Here is a 26706-nt window from a genome sequence, read left to right as displayed (position 1 = left end):
AAAAAAAAAAAAAAAAAAAAAAAAAAAAAAAAAAACCTCAATGTGAGATATAAAACTATAAACTTTCAGTTAAGAAAATATAGAAGAAACTCTTTTTGATCTTGGGTTAGGCAAGGATTTCCTATATATGATACCAAAAGTACAAATCATAAAAGAACAAATGATAAATTATACTTTATCAAAATAAAAAACTTTTTAAAAAGAATTTATTAGGAGAATAAAAAGACAGTTCATGGGTTGGGAGAATATTTGCAAAGCATATAACTGTTAATATATTTATATCCAAAATATATGGAGAATTCTCAATGTTCAGTAATGAGAAAACAAACAACCAGTTAAAAACATGAAAAAAATTTGAACATTTTACCAAAGAAGGTATACCACTAGCAAATAAGGACATTAAAAGATCCTTGACATCATTAGGGAAATGCAAATTAAAAGCCAAATTGAAAACTGTATTAAGAGAAAACAAAACACAGTACAGTTTACATGAGGGGAGAAGATGATTTTATACTTGTGCACTGTATTTACCTATTTGTTTCTTAGCTCTGTACTTCACTGTGGCTGTCGTGACGCAGCTTTGTCAGCTCATTTCCACAATGAGGAAATGGCATTTTTTACAGTCACACTACCAGTATTTCTTAAGATGCTCGTGTTCTCCTCTTTAGGATTCAGTACATGTAAAATAGAGGAGGCAGTAGAGCCAATATTCTTGTTAGTTTGCATAGAACAACCAATTGTGATCGAATGGTTTGTTGTGTATATCAGGAATTTTCCTGTGATTTGATTCTTCACAAGGCTGATGCTTCATGACCTTGACTTGCTACAGGCTCATGAGAATCACCTGAGGAAATGAATGTGGTTTTTTTTGTTTTGTTTTCTTTATAGCCGATTCCTAACAAGTTACTTTGGAATGGAATACATACATAAATTTGGAATGGATGACTCCAAGTTAGTTAGGTATCTTCTCTTCTATTACAATTGATTTACCAAGTTGTTAATAAGACACCGTAAGGATGTAAGTGTGAACCTTTACACTTGAGTTGTACTTTATGTTCATAAAATTCATATATTTTGTGGGAAAATTTTTGTTAGTTGCCTAAAGGATGGGACATCAGGACCTGCTCTGCAGTGGAGCTGATAGAGGGGCCTGTACAAACGTGGCGGTGTGCCCTGCTCTGCAGATCCAGGGAGGAAACAGGCAAATGGCGGGGAGCAGTTAAAACTGAGATGCATGTGTGTCTTTGCCATAGAGATTATTTCCGTCTTAGGTTCATGCCCAGAGATCGGAGAAACAATGAATGTGTGGGCACGGTACCATTGTTCAGGAAGCATGCATCCACGTTACGCAGACGCTGAGGCCATGGTCAGCTTTCATGTCCGCATAGACACCTGCATCCCAGTATTCTCTCATGGAATCATACTAACCTCATCCTCTCCTCCAAACATTTTCCCCCATACTCAGCAGAACGATAGCCTTGGGCTGTGTTTCCACACCAGCATAAAGAACTGCCCTAGTGATGCCTCATTTTGTCACCTCGCAGCTCTGCTCTCGGCTATTTCTTCCCACAGGGCTTCTTGCCATCACTTGTAGTTGATGCTGGCTGTGCATTGGTCTGTGCAGAGTCATAGCAACACTTGAACATAGGTACTCGTCTTTAGCACACTCGTATTTGAATTAATCTCATACACCCTAGATGTAGGGACTTCACAGCGTATTTTATATTCGTTTAATATTTTTCCCAATTTCTGAAAGATTGTTTTGTTTCTAAGGAAATGTCAATATGATTTTAGTCAAAACTCTAATCATAATTCTTAGAGGGTGGTAGTCTTAGTGGCCATTTTAGTTCAAACCATTACCTCAGTTATAATAAGACAATTTAGTAACAGAAGAGGTTATAGCATCTGGAGAATTTTTGACATAGTTTTGAAGTGAAGTCCACTTTGTGAGTCATCATATTGTTCTGTATGTTGGAACTGTCTTGTCTGGGAAACACTCAGCTCCTCAGTCTAGGAGCTTAGGATGCATATGATGATTAGGGAGGAAGGCTCCGTACAATGGCAGGACGAGGAATTCCATATGGACAGTGAATGGAGAGTTGATTATGCTGCAGAGGACTTGCTGACATGAAAATGAATACTTGTGACCCATGCATAGTTTTGACGGCCGGTTTACTGATATATGTGTGAAAAATATAGTCCATGTACACTGGAATGCTCATGTCAACTGGCCAGTGAGTGGTTTCTTCCTCCTAAAGGAAAACTTACGTGGAGAGTCAAATCATGTCAGAACGTTGCTTGGCAAGCTGAGGTTGTAAGGGGAGTTAGTTGATGAATTGTGATCTCAAAGTAGAATATCCTCATATCTGTCTCTGTCGTTGGGATGGACCTGTCGAGAAGAGCAGACATGGGTTACTTACGTGCCCTATATCCTGACAGTGCAAGAGGCGCTCATCTGTGGCACCCCTTTTTCTAGTCTCCTCTCTGATCACACATTCAGCCATCAGATATGCTGATATCTTGGAGTAGGTAATTATTCCTCTTCACTTTCAGTCATCCTTGATTGCTTTTCTGGGCCCTTATCTTGACAAAATGTCATTGTCTTTAATGCAGATGTTCTTAAACATTTTTATTCTCATTATTTTTTGTCCACCTTAGTCTACCAAATTTTCACAAGGTCTGCACACCCCCAAAGCTGTCTCAGATTATGTGATGTGTAAAATAAGCTGAGGATGGTGTAGACTTTGGGGACCACTAGCTGCTACCCCAGCCTTTTCTCTCATACCCAAGACAGTGCTACATAGCAATAGAATTGAATTCTAATTCCTTTAAAAATTAAGCCTTTATAACTTCAATACTTAACTGTTTTTAGTAAGAATGATTTGCCATATACCTCACCATCGGTCATGCCACTGAAGTCAACATCTACTTACTTGAGGCAGTTTCTACAAATAGTTAATCTTATCCTTTGGGTTTTATACTTGTTTCCATCTCAGAGGGTGCATTATTTCTTGCACTGTAGCCTTCTATGTATTTGCAAAAATTATTTCTTTAGTGGATGAATTGTTCTCAGCATGAGAATCCAGAATCCTTATGGGTTATTTTCCATGAGTGTAGAGGGACCAAACATCTGGAGTGCTCTGAGTCCCAATTGCAATAAGTCATCATGTTTAATATCCCATTTCCCTTAGCCATTTGTCCACGAAAACTCCTATGACCCATTTACTCAATATATTTTTATGTATTAAAACATGGAACATCAAAAATAAGTAAAATCTGTGATTTAGCATGAAGAGACATGAAATATTTGTGAGTTTTTTATATGGCCAGTACAGGGATCAAACCCTGAACCTTGGTGTTGTCAGCACCATGCTCTAACCAACTGAGTTAACTGGCCAGCCCAAAATACTTTTTTAAAAGAATTTTACAATCTTATTTTCTCAAGTAGTTTGACAAGTATCTAAACCCTCCATTCCAATGTCCCTGTCACAGCAAAATAACAAAAAGTCAATAAATGGAGGAGAGAATTGCAGTATTATTTTTAAGTGCCTGTTATTCTTATGCATATGGATAAGACCTCACTAATTAGAGTCTAAAAGATTTTGTTTCTTAAATATTTTTATTCATATGCTCTAGTGTCATTTTCTCGTTCATTCTGGAAGCTGTGCTGTAGGTTGACCCAACGATAAGAGTTACTGTGAGCTCAGTGATGCTGAAACCCAACATAATTGTTTTCTTGGATGAATTTTGGGGAAATCTATCAACTAATCCATGATATGTGGGTGAAATGTTTACTACATTTATTCTTCTTCATTTGCTTTTCTGTTTAGCCTGTCAAGTGGGGTGAATCTGACAAACCTCCTTGTTCTTTTTGCGATAGACTTATACTCCTTGGAAGTACAAAGCCTGTTACTTACTCATGGTTCTAGCATTGGTGAGTCATAGAGAATCAGCACCATTAGCTTTTTTGGTTACAAATATCCATGTCAAAACAATTTTTTTTTTTTTTTTTTTTTTGTGAATGTCCTGTGCTTTCCAAGGAGGATGTATAATGAACATCCTCATGGTGGATTATAAAGGAACAAAATGGCATGCAACTACCGTTTTCCTCTTGTAGACTTTTGTGTTCTTGACATTCATATTTAAAGTATTAAAATGGGACTTTATATATACAGGCAGATAGACATACATACATCACACACACACATGCATAATATAACATAAGACTGGTGGGTTTTAAAAAATCAAATTGTGTTATATTAAGGAAAACATCTAACATCAATTCATGCTTTCTTCATAGCTGTTTAGATCTCTGTCTCTTAGCAAATAACTACATAATAGAAATGTCAAATAAAAGTATATTGTGCACTCTTTCTTGGTGACAAAAATAATCTTTTTAAAAACGTTTCCCTTGCAATTATTGGTATATAAGCTTTCATTGTTCCACTCTATCTTCTAGACATTTTGTTACACTCTAAATGTTCCATTGTATATTTAAAGGAATCCGGTTTAACAGAGAGGATTAAAAGTTTGGAAGTACTGGGGAAAATGTGATTTTTCTTTTTTCCTTAATACTAATGTTCAGGATTTAAAAAACAACTTCTCAGTAATCATGAAGTAAATATTTATCTGTTTTTCCCCTAGAGAAATTATATTTTTTTCAGTTTCTGTACAAAGGATTGGAGAAACACAAGTAACAATACATTTGTCAAAAGAATCTCTATTAACTTTATAAAAAACCTCTTTAAAATAACAGCTGCCTTTGAAATAAATATATGCTAAAGCCAGGAACTAGCACTGTCTACAGTGTTAATGCCATTTCTTGTCTAGACACCCACATGCTAGCAGAGCTGTTAAAAATGCAACTTCAAGCAAGTATTCAAGCTTCCCCTTTGTATTTATTTTTAGCATTCTCCCCGAAAGGGCACCCTGATCTTCAAGTGATGCCATCTGTGTTTCATAGGTATTAGCCCTCTACAGTGACTGCTATTTTTATTCTGAACCCTGGAGCCACGGTGAAAACATGAGAAAATGTTCTTTGGGTTTTTTTTTTTTTCTTTCATTCATTCTGAATCTTTTGCTGCTTTTCCTGAACTAATAAAATTGAGAAAAACACAGATTCAAAGACTGATCAGAAACAAAACTCTTCTGAGCAGACAAGGATGCTTAATTCTGTCCTCGCCTGCTCCTCTGTGAGTCAGGGCTGAGGACTTACATCTGACCAGGGGAGTTGATACCTGACTTTTGCTTACCCACTAAGAGTGGGCCAGGCCTTGGGGGCACTTAGATAGTTGGGCATTTTAATCATTTCCTTAGGTGTTAGTGTACTAGGTTCTTAAAACAGAAAGTAATGGCAGTAAGATTCTTTGGGCACTGTGGGACAGACAGAAGGACAGAGACAGGGATTCATATATTTTATATTTGGAAAGAAAGAACATGTTAAATAAAGGAAGGGAGAAAGCAGCAAAGGTAGAGAAGAAAAGTTGAACATTGTTTTTAAAGGTAGCACAGAGGGGCCGGCCCGGTGGCGCACTCGGTAGAGTGTGGCACTTGGGAGCGCGGCGGCGCTCCCAGCGAGGGTTCGGATCCCATGTAGAGACCGGTCCGCTCACTGGTTGAGTGCGGTGCGGGCGCGACACTGAGGGTTGCGATCCCGTTACCAGTCACAAAAAAAGACAAAAAGGAAAAAAAAAAAAAGGTAGCACAGAGGACATGGGTCAAAAGAAAGACGAAAGAGGGCCAGGGTTGAATCTAAGAACCACCATTCTTTGTACTATTCCTATTCTGGGTGTTTGGATCAAATGGATAAATTGTTGGAGATGAGGGCATAGGCAACATTTTAGGAAGTTATAGTCCCACGTATTTCATCTATCTATCTATCCACTGATCCTATCTATCTAATCTATCTCTTCTGAAATGAATGATCAGAGTGTTTTGTTTTAGTGGTGCTACTATAGCATTGGTATTGTATGCAGTGAAATTAATTTAGAATAATCCTGCTATAATCATATCTTCTATTGTTTGGGGCAAGGAGAAAGCATGCACACATTTAAATAAGCATTTAAAATAGCTGTCATGCACTTTGACATAGGACAGTGACATTCATGCCAGGATAAAGCCTAACAGCTATCTATAAAATAATGTTTTTCTTGGTAATTTCTTATTACAAGACAAAACCAGGACCCATTCATGTGCCCAGTAGAAGTCCTACTTGACATTTGAAATTGGGTGTGGTTTTACTACATTTATTTTTCTTCATTTGCTTTTCTGTTTAGCCTGTCACAACTTTTTTAGGTGCTGACTGTATTGCTTTGTTGTTTTTGTAGAAAGTTAACTCCATAGGGAGGCAGCTATGGTAGATTTCCTGGACTTGAAAATCTGGTTTTGAATCCCAACTCTGCCTCTGCCTTCAGCCAAATCAGTTTAATTCTTTGAGTTTGGGTGATAGTTCAATCAGGCTGTAAAAAAAAAAAATCAACCACAAGAAAAATGAAAAAGAAACTGTGTTGACAATGCTTTTTCAGTGTCAGATTATTGTGAGATCTGCCTCACTGACACTCCATTTATGATCCAGGAATAACCACCATGATGAATAAACATGTTTTTAAAGTCAAGTCATGTTCACTTGAACTTTAAGCTTTTTGTGAAGATAATTTTCTTTAAGCCAAATGATGAAATGGTGATCAGATCCATCTGCAGCATCTCTACTTACCTGTAGGAGTGGCATGGGAAGTGTGGGATAGATGAGGTCACATTGTTTAAATCCATTTCCTGTTTCTGTACATGAAGTTGCTAAAACATTCATTGTTATTTGTTCCCTTAGAGTAAACACATTTCTGTGCATTCGTACACCACACACTCGCACTTCATGATTCATGGCCACCCAGCTGCTCCTCGTGACATGTACACAGTCTTTGGTTAAGGAGCAGGCGGGAGAGTGGAACTTGCTTAAATATTTTCTTGAGTTATTTCAAGATGAGGCAAGATAGTTTCCATTTTACTTCATCAATCACTCTTTAAAAAGTGGATAGATTTAACTACTTTTTGTGGCTTCCAATAAGCCAACATAGATTTAGAATCAATGGAATCCAAGACAGCTATTACGAAAATAGTCAGGCATCTCTGTTAAATACAGAGTAGTCTCTTACACTTTGTCTTCAGGGTCATTATCTGCATATACTTTGAAGTCTTGCTGCTGCTTTCTCAATTTTAGTTTAAATTGAAAACAGATATACAAAACCAAAACACAGTGAAGCAAGTATAGGATATGGAGTGAAAAGAGAATCAGGCCTGATTTACAAACCATGGCAAAACTGCCTGGATAGCAGGTGTTCCTTCTGTGGGAGATGTGTCCCACAAAAAGCCATCCATAATGAGGCTACTTCATAGGGAATATAAATTTGGGGACATATCATACCTTGCTTTTGAATAAAATATAAAACTAATGTATTTATAGTTTTCCTCTTAATTTTTGTCTAATGCTGTGAAAGTCAGAATTAGGAAAAGGGTTATGTGAGGAGGGGTTTATCGCATAATGCCCTCCGATAGAGAAGGTACTTTGAGACCAAAGAAGGAAGTGAGCAGGTCCATTTGGTAATCAGAGATATTTATTAATTGAGGTGACTTACAGACAGGGAAGCTGGACGCAGTGAAGAATTGGGTGTCAGCAGATGAGAACTCTGACTTGCTGAGATTAGACAATCTTTATGTAACAAAACCCCTGTTACTAGAAATAACTTCAAGGAAACATCTTAAGAAAACTAAGTTGATAACATCATTCAGCAGGTGTCTTGTGATTCATGAGGTGGTAGTGGTGGGGGTTCTAGTGATTTCAGTGCTCAGACCACCATCACCACCTGCTGTAATAAATCATTCACTGCCTGAAACTTATGTTTGTTTTACAGCTTGCCCTAAGGTTAAGGTGTAACTGGTCAGTGAAACAAAATCAATGAAAAATTTCTAGTCCTTGATTTCAGCTTTTGTTTCACTTCCTTCTCTCACTGGCAAATTTATCAGTGCTAGTATCAGAGTAAAGTGATTGTCAGAAGCTTTTCTGTTATTTTTCCCAAATGGGTGAAGGTGCTAATGGAAGTAAACAACAAAATGTCCAGACTAGAATGAAGAAAGAGGAGCAGCAGGAGGCCTGGATCAATGGCCCCTGAAAAATTGAGAATTGACTGTAATCACAATAGATCAGAAGGGGCTTTCCTATCTCCCAACTAGTTTTCTGCTTAATTTCAGCTACAGCTCATTTAGGAGAGTATCTTAGTTTTCAAAGTTGAATGGGAAACTTCCTTTGTCCTGTAATGACTGTGACATCTCTGTAGATGACGGCATTACCCTTCTTATAGTCTAGATCACTGCGCTCCTGTCCCTTTGGAGCACTGCACAGGAGGGAACACTTTCTAATTACAAGGCACGATGACTTACAGAGCATGTATTAGTGGGATTTGTTGTTGCTGTTGTTTTAAATTCTGTCCAAGACCATTGAGGTTACATGGGGTGAATACGCCAGTATATGCCTTTTTTAAAAAAAAGCCAATATTGTCTATTTCCATTAACTTAGTCCTGTTTCCATCTTTTTCTTCTTCCTCCACCTCCTTACTCTGGGTCCAGTGGAGAGTTCAGGTGATTCATTCATCTGCACAATGATTTTGCCTGGGACACATCTTGCTTTAAATGTATATGGGAAGTTTCTGAGGCTAGAATTCTGAGAGAGAAGAATGTTGCTTTTGGTATGGAAATGGTTGGGATTAGATGAATCTGATTTCTTCCAATCCCACTGACCCTTGAGGCAAATTGACCAGACCTGGCAGCCACTGTCGATTGTAAAATAAGGTGGCCTAATACCCATATTGCATGAACCAAACGTTTGATAATCCAGTTTGAAGCAACTATGAAGGTTTCAAATATACCGGTGTTTAAAGTTCTCCACTGAGATTTTCCCCTTATGGATAGAATGAATCGTGTTACAAAGGAGACAGCGATGACTGGTATTGAAACGTTTGATTGATCCCTGCTTATTTGTCCCCTAGATTTTCTTCTCCTCAGACCTGGAGGGTGGAGAGGGGGGAAAGGCAGCATTGACACTTTTCTTTTTCTTTTTCTTTTTTTCAGATTCAGAAGAGTAGAAAAGACCTCACATACAATAAGAGAGGCTGCCAGTGTTTTGCATCATTTTAGCTGAGCTGCTTCATTCTCCTTCTTCCACAAAGACCCATATTGGAGAAGGTGTACCGCTTTCACAGACAAGCCCCCACACTTGGTCTTCTCTCTTGCCATCTCCTCCCAGGGGGTGACTCTTTGGGGGTTGGTTTGAGGTCTTAGGACTCTGGGAAACTTACCCCTAAGCAAACAAAACAACTTGAGATTTTTGCACAAACAGAAGCAAAACATGAAGGGACTTCCTCAAAATCTTTTGCTAATGACCTGGCTTTCAAGGCACCTGCCTGGCCTGGTGAGAACGGACATCCTGGATATGCTGGGAGAGGCCTGCAAAAGCCACGTGCACAGCTATTGCCATTTTATTACTGTTGATGCTGTTACTTTAAATGCTGTCATTTTTGCACTGGCCACTGGTGGTGGATACAGCCATGCTGACCTTCAGCACAAATGAGAGGATGATTCCAGTCTCTGGTTCTTTTCCTGAAGCAGGAACATTGGTTTTATCCAATTTCCTTTCAGACTTAAAAACTGTTCTTGTGCTTTTTTTCCATTTGTATTATATGAAATTCTATTTGGTTTTTAAAAAGGAGATTATCCGAAGGAATCTTTATTTGATGCTTAATTTATTTTATCTGTGCATTCATTAACATAAATCTGAATGTTTCAGCTGAGGACCATACTGTTCAGGTTGGAACCCCATTGTTTTCACGAGGTAGCATCCACAACGAAGTGGTTACTGAAATTCCTCCCACCAGCTGCTCCTCTTCTTCTGGGTGTCTGTGGTTTGACTTTGTCACTCTTTTTTCTATTCAGAGATGTGCTAAGGAAATTAGTGTCAGGGAGATATGTCAGATAATTCGTTTTATTTTAGTGATTCTTTAAATATAGGAGCTGATTAGCAGCAAAAAATCAAAAATAAGAATAGTAGATGTAGCACGGAGAGAGAATAATGATACAGCTTCCTCGAACCAAATTAAAAGTGGGACCCAAGGGAGTGCAAGTAAAGTGTGATTTGATGGGTCTAAATGGTGTGATTTGGATAAAAGTGATTCTTAAAACATGCTCGTGGGTCACAAAGGAATCTTTGAGTCCTTGCCAAGAATAAATCACATGAATATGCTGGTGATAAAGTGGGGTTAGTAACAGGAAGAAAAAGAGCTGGGTGATAGGCTTCAGTGTGCTCCCCATAGTAGATTTAATTTCTTCATTAAAAGTCACAAAAACTGGTATTTAAAAATCCTTTCATTATTAAGGCAAAATATTGGTATTTCTTCAGATAGAAAAAAAGAAACATTGTGTGTGGTCTGCAAGGCCTTTTGTCTTGCTGAAATGATTCCAACAGAAAGATCTCAGGAGCTTTGCTGTCTAGAATGCACAATAGCATGCTGGAATTTGAACACATTTTTTCTTCGGCTTTATGTTTTGCTTCGTAATAGCACTTATATTTTTCTATTTCTAGGAAAGCTTTTCTAGGAAAGTTCTCTCTGCTTTCCTTACTGTGACCACAGTAAATAATGAGGTCACAAATCCAAATGACTTCGGGGGCCTAGCAGATGAAGGAAATGAGCAAAGCAAGCCATGTAGTCAGCTGCTGAATTTGTGCTGTGTAGGAATGGGGTCCTAGATACCCAGGATTTCATATAAACTCTCTCCAAATTTTTACATATTGGCAACTAACTCAGAAACTTATAAACAATGTGTCAGTCACACAAAATATGTCTGTGAGCCACATTCAATATATGGAACATCAGTTTACAAAATGTGTTCTTAGAGGTGGTATGATTTTGTAAAGGAACTAAATACAACCAAGGGTATGTCAATTCTTGACCTTGGAACATGGACCTTTTACCTCATTTCTATAACGTATTTTTGTACATGGGGCTTTTGGCCAGTCAAAATAGAAAGCCTGCAGTTTTCATTTTATAATCTAACAAGCAACACTAAACAATATTTGAAAAAGAAACAGGAATATAGCCATTTTTTCTAGCACCAGTAAAGATGGAAATGTTTTTCATTAAGTCATTAATTAGAGGAAAAAGAATGGAAAGGGAATTTTGTTTAGTATGGAACTCTGCCTAGTGTTTTCAGTAAGGAAAAACAAAAGCTCCTTGTAACTCACTCCTAGTTTTAAATCCTTAAAAAGTGTTTTGAAGGGACATTGAGTAAAAATGCAAAGTTATCTACTTAAAAAAGTACAAAACAATGTATTATTATGCTATAAATTGATACTGGAGTTCATAAAACATTAAAATAATAATTCCAAGTCAATATTGACTGGAAGAACAATATTTCCAAAGCTCTAGATCATTTTCTATGGTCTTTTAATTCTCTTGAAACGCTCCCTCCAAGTTGAGCAGCAATACAGAACAAACATCATTCCATTGCACCGATCATGGCATCTTCCTCTGGTTTACACATGCAAAACAAAGGCTTACACCCCTGCATTAAGACTTTACCAGTGTGTGTGTGGACAGAAGTTGGGACAATCCACAAGTTCTGCTTGTCTCTGGGTAGAAAGTAAGACCAATGGAGTCAGCCCTCAAGTTTCAGTTTCCGTGTCACCAAATAGCTCTACATGCAAGTTGTGACACTGTAGTATGTTTTTGTGGCATAATGACCCATCCTTATGGAAGTCTATGTTCCATTTTTTGTTCATGCCAACCTTTCATAGGTTATGAGCCCTAATAGCTATGGCAGCAGGCAAGAGACTCGTTCCTAACCCATTGCATTCAAATGGATTTTCTTCCACTGTTCATTTCATTCTAGGAGCTCTTAAAAACCATTGAAATCATCTGACAGGATCCCATTACAGATCAGATATACTTAAACAATAAAATGGTAACTGAACATCTGAAAGCCAAAGAATACTCTAGTGCACATGTTCATTTCATCTGCAGAATTTAAGCCATTGTGTTGTATTTTCCACCTGTACTCATGACTTTAGTAAATGTAAAAATGAAAAGTAAAAAGCAGCATTATCATGGAATGTGAGACAGAGAGCCAACCAAAAGATGAGACCAGTTTTGTAATCCATATTTTCAGAGTGAAGATACTGGTCTTTTATTATCACTTTTCTCATGGATCAGTTTTTTTTTAGATAGAATGTATGATATATTTTCTTCTGTTCTTAACCTCTGAGTAGAGACTGAGATGATAGAAATTACTTTGTAACATTCCCTATGGAATGTAGGGGGGAAAAAAGCACAAAATTTTTTTCTCATAATGAGATAGTGAAAATTCTGAGATTGGAAGCCTGGATATGTAGTATTATATTCCAAATAAAGGGGATTTAGGGAATTCTGGCAACACTTTCCCCCTGATTAGAAACTTTGTCCTCCTGATCTTATGATGCCCACTCACCCCACAGTTGTAGTACTGGCCTCACAGTGCCCAGCACACAAAATTCAGGAAACATGGGAATTGTCAAACTGAACTCCATTATCCACCTGTGAATGCAAACAAATTTCCAAGTTACCTGAAAATGTATCCAGCATCTCCTGTATGCCAAGCACATTGCTAAAGGCTTACCCTCTAAGTACTCACGCATACAGACATACCCTTGTCACACAAACAGCTTATCACAGGAGATGAGAAACTGCAGGTAATTTGGGGGAAATTGTCAGAGCCAAGTTTACGAAAAAATAAAAACTTCTCCGTGGCCTTTTGATTTAAGAAAAAACCCCAAAATCAAAACAACAACACAGGATTTAACCGAGAATGCTCTTCCAAAAGGGATGGTGATACCTATTTATATGAAACACCAATGGGTTTATATAGAGTCCAAGTTGAAATATTTAAAATCCAAAACAAACTCTCCTAGAGCAGACAGGAGATTCTGTACAAGTCTGCGCAGTGTGTTGCACAGTTCTGCTCCACCAGTGGTGGGAGTTGCTGTGCACTCAACCACGGCAAAATCAGACGTTAATAATGACATTATTGGATCTTATTCATGAATAAATGGAAAGTAATACTTATAATTTATCAACTGTGATCCATGATTAAAGGCCTTATTATCACTTAGAAAATGAACTTAATGAAAAAGTTGTAATGAACAGCAACAAGATTCCTATGAAATACCCATCTGGGAACCAAGAAATGTATTTCCTGTCAAGTTCAGATTTCAGTTCTTGAGGTTTCCTCTCATCAAAGACCCTGATAGCCCAGAAGTGACGTAGACTAGAAGACACCAGAACCATCTATGACATTAGGCAGAGTTTATCTGATAAATGAACGTGGGTGCAGGGAGGTTAGAAAAATGGGAAGTCCTCTGAGGGTTCTTACTGGACATTTGTAAAAGATGGATGTTCCTCCAGGAAAGTTTGCAATCAGCAAGAATTGCTTCATTGAAAGAACTTCTTGTTTTTACATTAAATAAGGGTGGGGTGCAGTGGGAAACCCCGACTGAGTGAAGGCCAAATTTAAATGTTATTAATTCCTGTTTATTTTCTTAAATAATACCCCCACCCTACCCATTTTTCTTTAAAATATTGGCTGACATATTTTAGATGAATTCACATTTATTCTGGCTTCTGTTCCCAAGCAGAAGTGGATTAACACTGGCCTAGTTTGCCATCTGCTGAGCCAGGAGAAGCAGGGAGTGGGGTGTCGGCCCTGGCAGTTCATCAGGGCATCTTGCTCAGTCTCCCCTGGGAGACTCTGCCACCTCCAGGGGTAAATGCTGGCTATAGTAGGCTGGAGTCAGTGCCACCTGGAGACCCATCCTCTCAGCCTTGATCGGCTCCAGCCGTGATTTTTGAACCTCACCCGTGCATTCTTCATGGGAGTCAACTTCTGAACTTGCAGAAGCATTTCTCAGTAAGTCAATGGTGCAGGGCATCTCATTTAAAATAAAGCCAATTAAAACCCGATGGCTCAGGAATGGCTTTTAAATAGATAGCCCTGGTGGCACACTGTTGAATAGTCTTTGCTTTTCTGTCACGATCTATCTGGCGTAGAGGTTTGTGTACCACCGTCCTTGTCTTTGAGTGGGCGTACTCATACTCCTATACGTGATGGTACAGAAATGTAGTCACACACCAGTATAGACAGATCTATAGTAAAAACCTACAGTACTGTCCAGTAACTGATTCTAGAGATAGAACTATAGAGTATACATTTACCTTTTTTCTTGCTTTGATGATATTTTTATACAATTTTATATGCTGTAAAAATTTTTAAAATATATTTGCTATTTTTATTTGTAGAGCTTGGTTTGGTTTTTCTCAGCTCTTGTGCCCCCTGTACAGCCAGATCCACACCCCACCCAAAACACACACACACTCATGTAACTTAAGTGCCCTTTCCGTTTTCATACCCTTTTCTTTCCTTTTCTCTTCTTTTCTTGTCCCATCTTTCTCCCTTCCACAAATTCCTTCTTTTGCCTCTGTCCAGGCAAGCCATTCTGCCTGCAGTATCATTTTAGCACAAAATAATGGGGAAAACCAAAGCATTGTTCCAGTGTAATCCACATGACGAAGTGTCAGGTGCCAAAGAGGGGGTGGGAGTCGGTGGAGAGGAGGGAATAGATTGGAGAAAGAAAATAAAAAAAGGAGGAAATCCTTATGGGAGATCAATTGCCCAAAGCAAGGTGAGTCACTTCGAGGCTAATGAAATGTTCTGGTTATCATCCCTGTGTAGAGCACAATTTTTGCTGCCACAGAGTTTTTCTCCTTGGGATGCTGTGCCCTTGCCATGGCCCAGTAGACTCTCTCCTAATAAGGGCACTGACCAGGTCAAGGGAAAACTCAGCTCATCTCCTCAGTCTTAGATTTTGCTGCTATTCAGCTGGATCTGTGGGAAACGTCTGAATTAATATCAAGAACATTTAGCAAGAATCAAGAAGGAGGCAATCAGAACCAAAACCCCAGACCTCAATCCAGGTCACGAAATAGTTCTTCAGAGGAATAAGGAAGGAATTTCTGGATATGTTCTGAGAATGCTCTTCCACAAGGGAAGGTGGTAAAATGAACTCGTCTTTATTTTACGGTAGTGACAGAATGTGCTTTCATGATGTAAATTATGCTTCTGGCAGATAATATGCAGATTGAAATTTGCATTTATATATCACAGGGCAAGAGCATGACCACCCATTTTAAGGAAGAGTGTTCTGTTCCCTATGATCCTCCTTTGTACTAAAACAACCTATTCAAATGCCATAGCATCATATCTCCAAATGCAAAATTAAATTATAGGGATTCATGTAAAACAGTATGCTAAGCTGCTCTCAAAAATTAAAGGTGTGTTTATTGTAAATCTTTATTGCATAGTTGAGCCTGATGGTCCTTCAATGTATAATTTCCCCTGAGCATCTAGTAATGAATAAGTACTTGTATGTTCCTCTGATTACCAAATAAAAACAATGAGTCAACCTCATAATTGGAATTGGAAAAATGAAAAGGCTCTTTTTTTCTTTTTCTTCTCATGTTTTTCATTGTTGTCCATTTTCTGTCCCAGATATGGGGCTTCCCAAACTCGCTCAACCATCTGTCTCTTTTATATTCCCCCAAAGGTCTCATAATACCCAGGTACTAAGTGCCTTTGCCTGCGTGCTGGAAGATGTACACAGGGTATGACTATCTCATGTTCCATATAATATATTTTTACTGTGACGGATGAGGTGGATGAGTTATCAGAAGCTCGTTGGAAGCACAAGAAATCTCAGCATTCATGGAATTAGGCTGGCCTCCATGTGTTTAATCTTCTTCAGTGCATGATGATGCTCTGGGTTTTACACCCCTGCAAAGTGAGCTTTGAATTTCAAGTTTTTCTTTCCCCTTCTCTTGAAAGGGCTGTATTTGGCTATATTTTCCTGCTCGCCAGGCATGAACATAAGAAGTCTGACGAGGGAGCAGTCATTACCTCTGTTTGTGGGAAGCAGGTGGTTTGCATACTATACTGTCTGGCCCCCAGCCTGCCCCCTCCAAACAGGCGGCTAAGAGGGAAGCCCCTAGTGGCGACGATGCATATTACACAAATGCCACCTGCTCGTATCGTTCCTGCGCACAGTAACTGCACTGGATTGTTATTATTCTGATAAATGGGGCTGTGAGTTCCTCCAAAGTGGCCATGCTTATCATGCATTGGAACATATTTTTTAAATTTCTTTTTTTTCTGAAAGCAAAACCAAAACTTACTCATTTTGGAACATAGACAGAAGTATAATCAGAAACTTAAAATCACTTGTAATACCCCATCTGACGACGAATCACTGCCAGTGCTTCACTGTATTTTCTCATCATCTTTTGCTATGCTTTTTTACACAGTTAAGGCCCTGCAGTGTATTTGATTTTACATTACAGTTTGTTCACAGAACACTGGATTGTAAGCATTTTCCTGTTTTTAAAAAACTCTTCATTGGTATAGTTTAAATAACAATATAATATTTCATTTTGTGGCTCTAGCCCAGTTTACTTAACCACCTCTCTGCTGTTGGACAATTAAGTTATATGCTTTTATTTATTTTTTGCAGTTGTAAATAACATAGCAATAGAGCTTTTTGTACATAAGGCTTTGTCACTTTTCTGGATGTACAACTACTGGGTCTAAGGTTGTGAACATTTTCTAGGCTCCCCATTCATATGTCCAATTCGGAAACATATTCAAATATTAAAACAGTCATATTTAAATAGCATATAGTGTTGCGTATCTGAATAGCTCTTGTGTTTCAGATCATTGTTTTTTGAGATGAGCAGACAGAATCAAGTCACACAAAAGCAAGCCAGCATTGATGGTGACTGTATCACGGAGAAAAAATATTAAACATTCAGCTCTAATTTACATGCTGCTGGAAAACAACTCTTAAGGAAGTGCAGGGTGGATTTGAAGCCCTTAAACCCTCAAACCTTCAGTGATTCAACAGACTGAAGCAGAACTTGGACTTCTCTTGATGCTCTCTTTTCATGGCCACAAAGGGGCAAAAGGATGGTTTGCTCTGAGGCAGTAGGCAGCGACTTGTTGCCCTCTGCCACCAGCCCAAATGGAACACAGAGAAGATGTGGGCACATATGATTAGCAATAATGATCAGAAGTTTGTGTGTCTCATAAAGGGAGGCATTTGCAATATGCTAAAAGAAAGAGATTGGTAATGCCCGACAGGTTGACAGAATCTTTCCTACCTTAGCATCCACCTTAGCATCCACCTCTGCCCTGTGGGATCTGGTTGTAGTATAATAACATCATTATTGTCAGACCATTAATAATGATTATATTTAGTCTCAAGGGCTCTTAAATCACCCATTTCCCAGCAGGCTTGGGCTTGGCCATGCTAATGCCATTTTGCAGGAGGGAAATTATTTGTTTGAGGTTAAGCTACAAATCACTGGGGTTTAGCACTGACCTCACGACGTCCTGAGTCTCAGGTGTGTGTGTTCACCCAAGGAGGGCAGCCTTGGTTGTTACTTCCATCACTTTCTTCTGCTCCAGACTCCTGATGAATTGGAGTTCTTGCCCTCCAGCTGAACCAACCAAGGACATTAATTTGCAATATCTGAAAGCTATTCGTTTATCAAAAGATACCTCAAGTCACACAAGCTGTGGTAAAGACATTTCTGCCCCAAGCTGACTGATTGGGTTGTTTACTCTTTAAACATTCACATGCTGTGGGTCAAGGATAATGTAATTCTTGACCTTAAAGTGCTTTTTCCCAGAGATGACATATTAGTGACTACACACACACACACACACACACACACACCTTTGTTCCTTTTGATGTAAACTAAAGAATAACGAGCCCTATGTAGCACTTCACAGTTTGCCAAGCACTTTCATATGGTACTTTGCTTGATCCTCACAATTATGTGAGGAAAAGGCAACTTAGCAATGTCAACATTGATATAGTTGTTTATTCATTGGTTTTTATTTTACTTGCCTCATTTATGAAATAGTTGACAATTCTAAAATCACATACATTTAATATATTGTTTTTTTTTAAATTAAGAGAGCAGAATAAAACCGGAGGCAAAAAGTGCGCTAGGAGACAGAGCAAAGCAGGACAAGTATTAGGAGGCAGATATGCCAGCTAAATAGGCCTTCCTAGTTCCCAGTGTTCAGCCATAAATTGGATCTGAGCTTCCTGGAAACCTAAATAAAAAAGAAAAGAAATCTTGCACTAGCTTCACATCATCCATGACAACGAAGCCCATTGGTTATCTGGAAGAAGGGAGGCTTCCCCTACAGCTGAAAAGCACGTCTTCTTTGGGTACTCACTGAATGGGGTGCTTCTCCCTGCTGGCTACACATCAGGCTCACCTGGGAATTTTAAGAAGTGTCCATGCCCAGGCCCCACCCCAGACCCACTAAACAGCACCTCTGGGTAAAGGGCCAGGTATCGGTATATTTTTTTAAAACTCCCCAGATGATTCTAATATTGTGCCAGGATTGAAAACCACTGGCAAAGTGAGTACCAAGTCACTCATGAGACAGCATCCCCGAGTAGATTCCTCCAATAAATCCAAGAACCAGTTACGTACATCGGTATGTCCCGAGGCTGTCTGCATGAGTGGTAGCGTGCACTTTTGAAGCTGGATCTGGACCTGGATCTTCCAACTCAGCTTCTGATGTTTTCCCTGGGAATGGGAGCAAAGGAGGGGTGAAGAGTTTTAGAAAATGAAACTCAGACGAGTTGGATATTGTTCCCATGAGTGGAACTTCGAGCAAAGTGATAGGTAATTTGGTAGCTGTGGAGTGGAAAATGATTTCAGAAATACAGCCTCGGTGAACTGAGAGCCAGTGGGAGGCTGATTCAGAACCTAAGCACCCCCAGCGGTCCTGGTGCCGCCTGAACGTCTGGGGAAATCACTAACTGTTTTATTGTATGTGTCCCTGCCTGCCACCTGTTTATGACTCATGTGGATGCGGTGGGGATGGTTTCCCTCCTTTCCTGATATATTGGGCATTTCATCAAGCGTACAGAGAACATGACAGCATTTCTAGAAGGGCTTGTAGTTCTGCTTTTTCACTGAGCTGAAGCCCCCAGAGGTCCCTCTCTCACTCAGTGTCTGCAAAGAGGACACCAAGAGGATGAAAGGCTGCCTCAAGGAAAAACCATCAAGCTGCAGGCTTCCAGAAGATCACAGCAGGTTATTAAAAAATTGCACCAAGCATCCCTATGAAATAATCTGGCAATAGTGAATGTTCCCACAGGTAATAACACTGAAACTTTGTACAGTAGATGTTGAGTGCTTTCCAGTTTTTCACATACTCCTGTAAGCAACATTAAATTTGACCTCTCAGCTTCTCAAGAGTATCCATAGAAATCAGAGTGCCATATTTTTCACTAGTTAGACAAGAAGAAGGAAATTTCTATTACACAAGGTTTCCCAAGCCTGTGTGATGTTTGAAATCACCTGGGGCACTTGTAGAATATCTAGATCCCCGGCCTCCCCTCTAGAAACACTGGCTCCCTAGCTCTTGATTAGGCCTGGGACCTGGTTTTGTTTTTCCTTTTTGTTAAAATATTGTTCCAGGTTTTTCTTATCTTTAGGCAAATTTGGGAGACTGTACTTGAAGGAGACCCAGATAATGGGTTCTTCAAGAAGCAGCAAGAGTCATGAGAAAAAGTTTCTTCAGGTTTTAACTTTGAAGGCTCTCAGTTTAATTAAATTCCACCCCTCCCCCACCGGCCAACACTTGGTAACTTTGTGAAAATTACTCAGACTTCCTTTGTCTCCAAATTCTATAAAATGAGAATAATTTTATTTTCAGAGTGTTGTATCAATAAAGACGACGAATGTACATTTCATCGTGCCTGGCTAACACAGTGCAGGGACACTGTAACTGCTTGATATGTGGTAGTGACTGTTGCTAATGACCAGGCAGCCGAATCATGAATCACAGCTCTGAATAAAAATCCTAAATTTTGTCTCCATCCTAAAACAGTGGTTCTCAACTGAAGATGATTTTGTCCCCAGAAGACATTTGTCACTGTCAGGAGCACATTTTCAATTGTCATGACTGGGGAGGTGCTGCTGACAGCTAATAGGTTCCCAGGGATGCTGCTAAACACTCTACAATGCACATTCTACAGTTCTCACAGCCCCACCACAGAGAATCATGTGGCCCGAATGTCATAGTACTGGTGTTGAGAAGCCCTCTCCCAGAGGTTCAGGGAGACCAGCAGGAGGTCTTGCGAGTGGAGGGATAAACACGAGTTGTGGTGTCCCACAGAGAGGGCAGATCTAGCGGGACACAGGCACTTCTGATGGAGCAGGAGTGGCTCTGGACCACAGGGGCAGAGGCATGAATTTGCGTCCTGGTGGGCCAAGGTCAGGGCCGACTTGCTGCACACTCGGGTCCACTGGGGCTGTACAGTGTGGCAGCCTTGCCCTGACCTGCGGTGTCACTCTGGGTAAATCCTTCACCTCGGGATGTCCAAGGCACCTCGTTAGACCAATGATCATTAGACTCACCTCTTGAACTTGTTAAGATGCAGACTTCTGGCTCCTTTCCCTGCAGATTCTGCTTCAGGGGCCAGGTTTGGATGCTCTAAGTTACCCACCAACTTTGACATTCAGGGCATCTATAAGATGTGGAAATGGAGAAATAAAGTCCTGCCAGACACAGCTGCTTTCGCCTCATGCAAATTAACAGTTCTTGTAGGTCTGAACTATTCCGATTAATTTCGTGGTTTTTTATTTTTACTGCTTCTGTTAACAGTACTATTGTTGCTGCCAATAATAAAAATAATAATAATAAACAATCACACAGAATGTCAGCGTTGGTAGCTTGTTCCTTAAGATTCAGATGAAACAACCTCGAACACCATCCAAGGTGTATTTTCCACTTCTCCCCTGGGGGAGGGAAACTCACCTTCATTCCACGTTTTTGCTTTGTCTGATGCGGATCAGTCTGTGGGTGATTTTGGTATCTTGTGACTGCGCTGACAGCCAGGGTTTTCTCAGCAGAGCTTCCATTTACAACAGGCCTCTGCCTATAAAAGCAGACTTTACCAAAGTTTGGAGAGGTGGAAGGGACTCGTAACAGAAATAGCTTAACATCAACTCACGTCTGTCCTCTGCTTAATGATTCTCTCTGCATTCCTGCCAGGTCAGACTGTAGGTATCTGCCCTGTTGCTGGCTTCTGGCTTTGAGGCCTCTTTCTCTTCACTCTGGATGGCAAAATGAATGAATGAATGAATAATATTGATAGCTCTGTATAAAATATATGCAGATATATGTGCCTAGGTATGTACACATATTTATATATAGATATATATGTAGTTATATATAAATATAAATATATACACACACATATATACATACACAGGTGTACTTCAAAAAGTAATCTTTCCATGAACTTTTTGAAGTACTTCCTATCTATAGAATGTACATGTTCTTTTGCAGAACAAGTCGGCACTCTCGTTTTTTCTGTGTTTTGCTCTCTCCTTACTAATCCAACCCTGGGGTCTGGCTTTTCATTCTCTCATAACCCATGAAACTGTTTATATGAACAAAGATAATGCCCCTCCTAATAAAAACTCTTGCCAGCTGCTGGGAAACTCGGACCCCCCACTCGCCTGGCCTTGGCGTAGTCTCGCACAGTTCCTGAGCACTCTGACACACCTCGGTTCCTTTAATTCTCACCAGAGCACTTCGATGCAATTATTGTTATTTCTACCATTTTGCAGATGAAGACCTGAGCTTCAGAGGGATCCAGTTAATTGCTTGAAGTCCAATAGCAAGTAAAGGCTATAGAGACAAAGCAGGGACATCTAAATCTAGAACTTTCCCTTCCCCAGCTAGTAGCTTTTCATCCTGGATGAACATTAGAATCATCTGGGGGGCTTTAAAAATACTGATGCGGGGGGCTCCACCATAGTACCCTCCAAAGGGAATCTTTGGGGGTAGTGCCCAGGCAGATATATATTTAGGACACTTCCCTGGTGATCTTAAGGGGCAACCCTGCTCGTGGTGCATTGATCCCCAGCATATCAACCTGCCAACCAGAGGAAATGAGCACAATCACTTGCACAAAGATAAAGACTGAGCCCCTGGTTTTCTGGACTGTAGAATACCTGCCGCCCCCACAACTTCACCCAATCTGCTTCTAAATGCTGTTTTCAGACCCAAACGTTTGGATCAACATTTACCTGTCCAACAGGTCTGTCCACCATCCCGTTTTCCTTATTGTCTTTTTCCTCTTTCCAGGCACAAAGCGGCGTTCTCATGGCTCACCAGCTCCAAGCACTAGCTCCACAAGTCGCCTTACCTTGCCAGGTGGGTAAATGGCACTGTGCCATCTTAGTGACCACAGACAAGGTTTCTCAGGAGTTGAGTGATAAGTGAAGAAGCTGGCCCCCTATATATGCAGTCTACCCCGCATCATTACAGATCTTTGTCTCTGTCATGCTCACTTGTGAAGTTCCTCCAGGGATGGGCATAATATCTTTATAGCTGCTTCACCATCTCTCCTACTCACCGATGGAAAGAACAGAATCCTGCTCTTCCTTTGTGTTCATCTAGACAAGCTGGGAAAGTATCTGCCTTCGAGAGGCAGGTAGTACAGGGGAAGGAGTGTGAGTTTTTGGTGAGAGAGAGAGACCCAGGTTCATATCCCAGCTTGGCCATGTCCAGTTTGTGCGAGCTCACATACACATCTTCATCTTTTTGGAACTTCTGTTCTCTCATCTGTCTGGGTTGTGATGAGGATTAGAAATAAGGCTTGTACATTAGCATAGTGCTGACACATAGCGGGTGCTCATAACTAATCTCTATTACTGAGAAATATGGATGGCATGTATGACCTGTACTGAATCCCATCTAACACATACTAGAAAACATTAAGCATTCATGTTGACCCTGTGTAATTACTATTTCACATATGGGGCACCCACTGGTCATTCTGTCTCCACGCATAGGCTTACATTCCCTATTACAATTTGATTTTTGCAAGTATGAGTAGAACTTGGAAAAACACATTTGTTTTGGAGGAAGACAAGGTTATAATAGGTAAAGATGGTTATTGTAGAACATTTTAAAATAAAAATTATAAGGAAAAATGTCACCAATAAGGCCTCCACTCACAGTCAACCAAGATTACCTCTTCCTCCAGTGTTTATTAAATACTTTTCCCCTAGATTCAAATACTTTACATAAAGTTTTGTTTCCTCCTTTTAAACTTTACCATTACATTATGAGATTTTTCTCCATGTTATTAAACACTTTAACAAATATTTAAGAGATTGGCTAACATTTATATGATTATGCTATGATTTATTTATATATTCATTAATAATTTGGCATTTATGTAGCTTGCATTTTTATTATTATAAGTAACCTTACATTTCTTGTACATAATTCTTCAGAATCTGTAAGTATGGATTTAGCATAGAGTTCTATAGGTATGATTACTGGCTCAAAGAATATGCACATTTTAGGTTCCTGACACATTATCATCAAGGTGGTTTTTCAGAAAGGTAATATTAATTTACACTTTTTTTGCTCATTTCACTATCCCCTTGCTAATGCTGAGCATTATTTTTAATACTTTACCAATTTGATGAGAAAAAATATAAGGTTTGAATTTATTTTATTTTATATTATCTTTTAAAACCCTATTTTCTAATGTTAATTTATCTTTTACATTTTTTCTTTTGGAAACTACTATATTTCATCCATTCTGTGAAGCAAATTGCCTTCATTTTTGTTTGCTTGTTTGTTTTTGTTTTATCATTACACAATGTGAGCATTTTTTTAAATTTTTATTTTGTCAATATACAATGTAGTTAGTTATTGTGTCCCATCACCGAAACCTCCCTCCCTCCTCCCTCTCCCCCCTCCCACCCAGATGTGTCCCGTGGATTAACTATTTCTCTTTGTGTTTCTGCTAATTTAAACTCCATATAGTTTAAAGCTGTGTTATTATCTTTAGGTTTTTGGGGGTTTTTTTTAATTTATTTTTATTTATTTATTTATTTTATTTTTTATTTTTTTTATTTTTTTATTTTGTCAATATACAATGTAGTTAGTTATTGTGTCCCATCACCGAAACCTCCCTCCCTCCTCCCTCTCCCCCCTCCCACCCAGATGTGTCCCCTCCATTTTCTTGAACAATGTGAGCATTTTTTTGTGGCCCTTTACCAATTTCTCCCTACCTCTCTGCCCGCTTTCCCACCTCTAGTGGCCTCAATTCTATTCTCTCCTTTTGAAAGTTCAAGGGATTAATGTGATTGATATTATCTTTCTTTCTTTCTTTTTTTGTTTTGTTTTGTTTTGTTTTTCAGCTCCCACTTATGAGTGAGGACATGTGGTATTTCCCTTTCTGTACCTTGCTTATTTCACTTAATTTTCTCTAAGTTCATCCATGTTGCTGTGAATGGCAGAATTTCATTTCATTCTGTGGTGGAGTAGTATTCCAGTGTGTATACATATCACATTTTCCTTATCCAGTCATCTGTCGATGGACATTGAGGTTGGTTCCATCTCTTAGCTATTGTGAACAGAGCTGCGATGAACATGGGAGTGCAGGTATCCCTTCAACATGATGATTTCCATTCCTTTGGGTATATACCCAGCAGTGGGATTGCTGGATCATATGGCAGTTCTATCTGTAGTTGTTTAAGGAGCCTCCATACTGCTTTCCATAATGGCTGCACTAACTTACAGTCCTACCAACAGTGTAGGAGTGTTCCCCTTTCTCCGCATCCTCACCAGCATTTGTCATTCTGTTTTTTTGATACTGGCCAGTCTAACTGGTGTGAAATTATATCTCAATGTGGTTTTGATTTGCATTTCCCTGATGCTTAGTGATGTTGAGCATTTTTTTATATACCTATTGGCCATTTGTATATCTTCCTTTGAGAAATACCTATTCGGCTTCTTTGCCCATTTTTTAATCAGGTTACTTGATTTTTTACTGTTAAGTTGTTTGATGAGTTCCTTGTATATTCTGAGTGTTAAGCCTTTGTCAGTTGCATAGTTTGAGAATATCTTGTCCCATTCTGTAGGTTGTCTTTTTGGTCTATTAATTGTTTCTTTTGCTGTGCAGAAGCTTTTTAGTTTGATATAATCCCATTTGTTTATTTTTACTTTTGTTGCCTGTGCTTTTAGGGTCTCGTTCATAAAGTCTTTGCCCAGTCCTACTTCCTGAAGATTTTCTTTTAGTACTTTTATAGTTTCAGATCCAATATATAAGTCTTTAATCCATTTTGAGTTGATTTTGGTATATGGCAAGAGATATGGCTCTAGTTTCATTTTTCTACATGTGGGTGTCCAGTTTTCCCAGCACCACTTATTGAAGAGACAGTCCTCTCCCCAATGTATGCTCCTGTTGCCCTTGTCAAATATCAAGCCTGTATGTGGGTTGATTTCTGGGTTCTCTATTCTGTTCCATTGGTCTGAGTGTCTGTTTTTATGCCAGCACCATGCTGTTTGGTTACCATAGCTTTGTAGTATAATTTGAAGCCAGGTAGCTTAATGCCTCCAGCTTTATTTATTTATTTATTTTTGCTCAGGATTGCTTTGGCGATTTGGGGTCTTCTGTTGTGCCATGTGAATGTTAGGATTGTTTTTTTCTATTTCTGTAAAGAATGTCATTGGTATTTTGATGGGGATTGCATTGAACCTGTAGATTATTTTAAGTAGTATGGACATTTTCACAATGTTAATTCTTCCAATCCAAGAGCATGGAATGTCCTTCCATCTTTTCATGTCCACTTTAATTTCTTTCAGCAGTGATTTGTAGTTCTCATTGCAGACATCTTTTACCTCCTTGGTAAATTGATTCTAGGTATTTTATTTTTTTTGGCAACTATTGTAAATGGGCTTACTTTCATGATTTCTTTTTTCTGCTAGTTCGTTATTGGAGTATAAAAATGCTACTGATTTTTCCATGTTGATTTTTTATCCTGCAACTTTACTGAAATTGTTAATCAGTGCTAAGAGTTTTTTGATAAAGTCTTTAGATTTTTCTATATAGATGATCATGTCATCTACAAACAGGGACAGTTTGATTTCATCTTTTCCAATCTGGATGCTGTTTATTTCTTTCTCTTTCCTGATAGCTCTGGCTAGTACTTCCAATACTATGTTAAACAGGAATGGTGAGAGTGGGCATCCTTGTCTCGTTCCCATTCTTAAGGGAGAAGCTTCCCCACTCCAATTCAGGATGATATTGGCAGTGGGTTTGTCATATTTTGCTTTAATTGTGTTGAGGTACTTTCTTTCTATACCTAATTTACTGAGAGTCTTTATTATGAAGAGATGTTGAATTTTGTCAAATGATTTTTTTTTTTTTTTTTTTGTCTTTTTTCCGTGTCCGGCAACGGGATTGCAAGCCTCGGTGTTGCTCCCGCGCCTCGCTCAGCCAGTGAGCGGGAACCGGTCTGTATGTGGGATCCGAACCCTCGGGCGGGAGCGCCACCGTGCTTCCCAAGCGGCGCACTATCCAGTGCGCCACCGGGCCGGCCCTCAAATGATTTTTTTGAGCCTATTGAGATAATCATATGGTTTTTGTCCTTGATTTTGTTGATGTCATGTGTCACTTTTATGGACTTGCATGTGTTGAGCCATCCTTGTATCTCTTGGATGAATCCCACATGATCATGG

The 26706-nt window shown here is 39.2% G+C and overlaps 1 protein-coding gene across 4 annotated transcripts in view; it reads left to right on the top strand.

The window, feature by feature from the left end:
* PDE1C (phosphodiesterase 1C, calmodulin-dependent 70kDa) overlaps positions 1-26706 on the top strand; it is a 430964-nt gene that overhangs the window by 383472 nt on the left and 20786 nt on the right. For 3 of the 4 annotated variants that reach the window (XM_008572443.1, XM_008572440.1, XM_008572441.1), the window contains exon 17: positions 22309-22377. In XM_008572443.1, coding sequence (XP_008570665.1) covers positions 22309-22377 — 69 coding nt within the window. Of the gene's footprint in view, positions 1-9117; positions 9175-22308; positions 22378-26706 lie in introns of those variants that run through there. The other variant, XM_008572442.1, reaches the window with a different exon arrangement.

The sequence above is a fragment of the Galeopterus variegatus genome, unplaced genomic scaffold (genome assembly GCF_000696425.1).
Source record: "Galeopterus variegatus unplaced genomic scaffold, G_variegatus-3.0.2 Scaffold785, whole genome shotgun sequence".
NCBI classification, from domain to species: Eukaryota; Metazoa; Chordata; class Mammalia; order Dermoptera; family Cynocephalidae; genus Galeopterus; species Galeopterus variegatus.
Note: the sequence above shows the minus strand (reverse complement) of the source record. Positions and strands in the feature narration are given on the sequence as shown.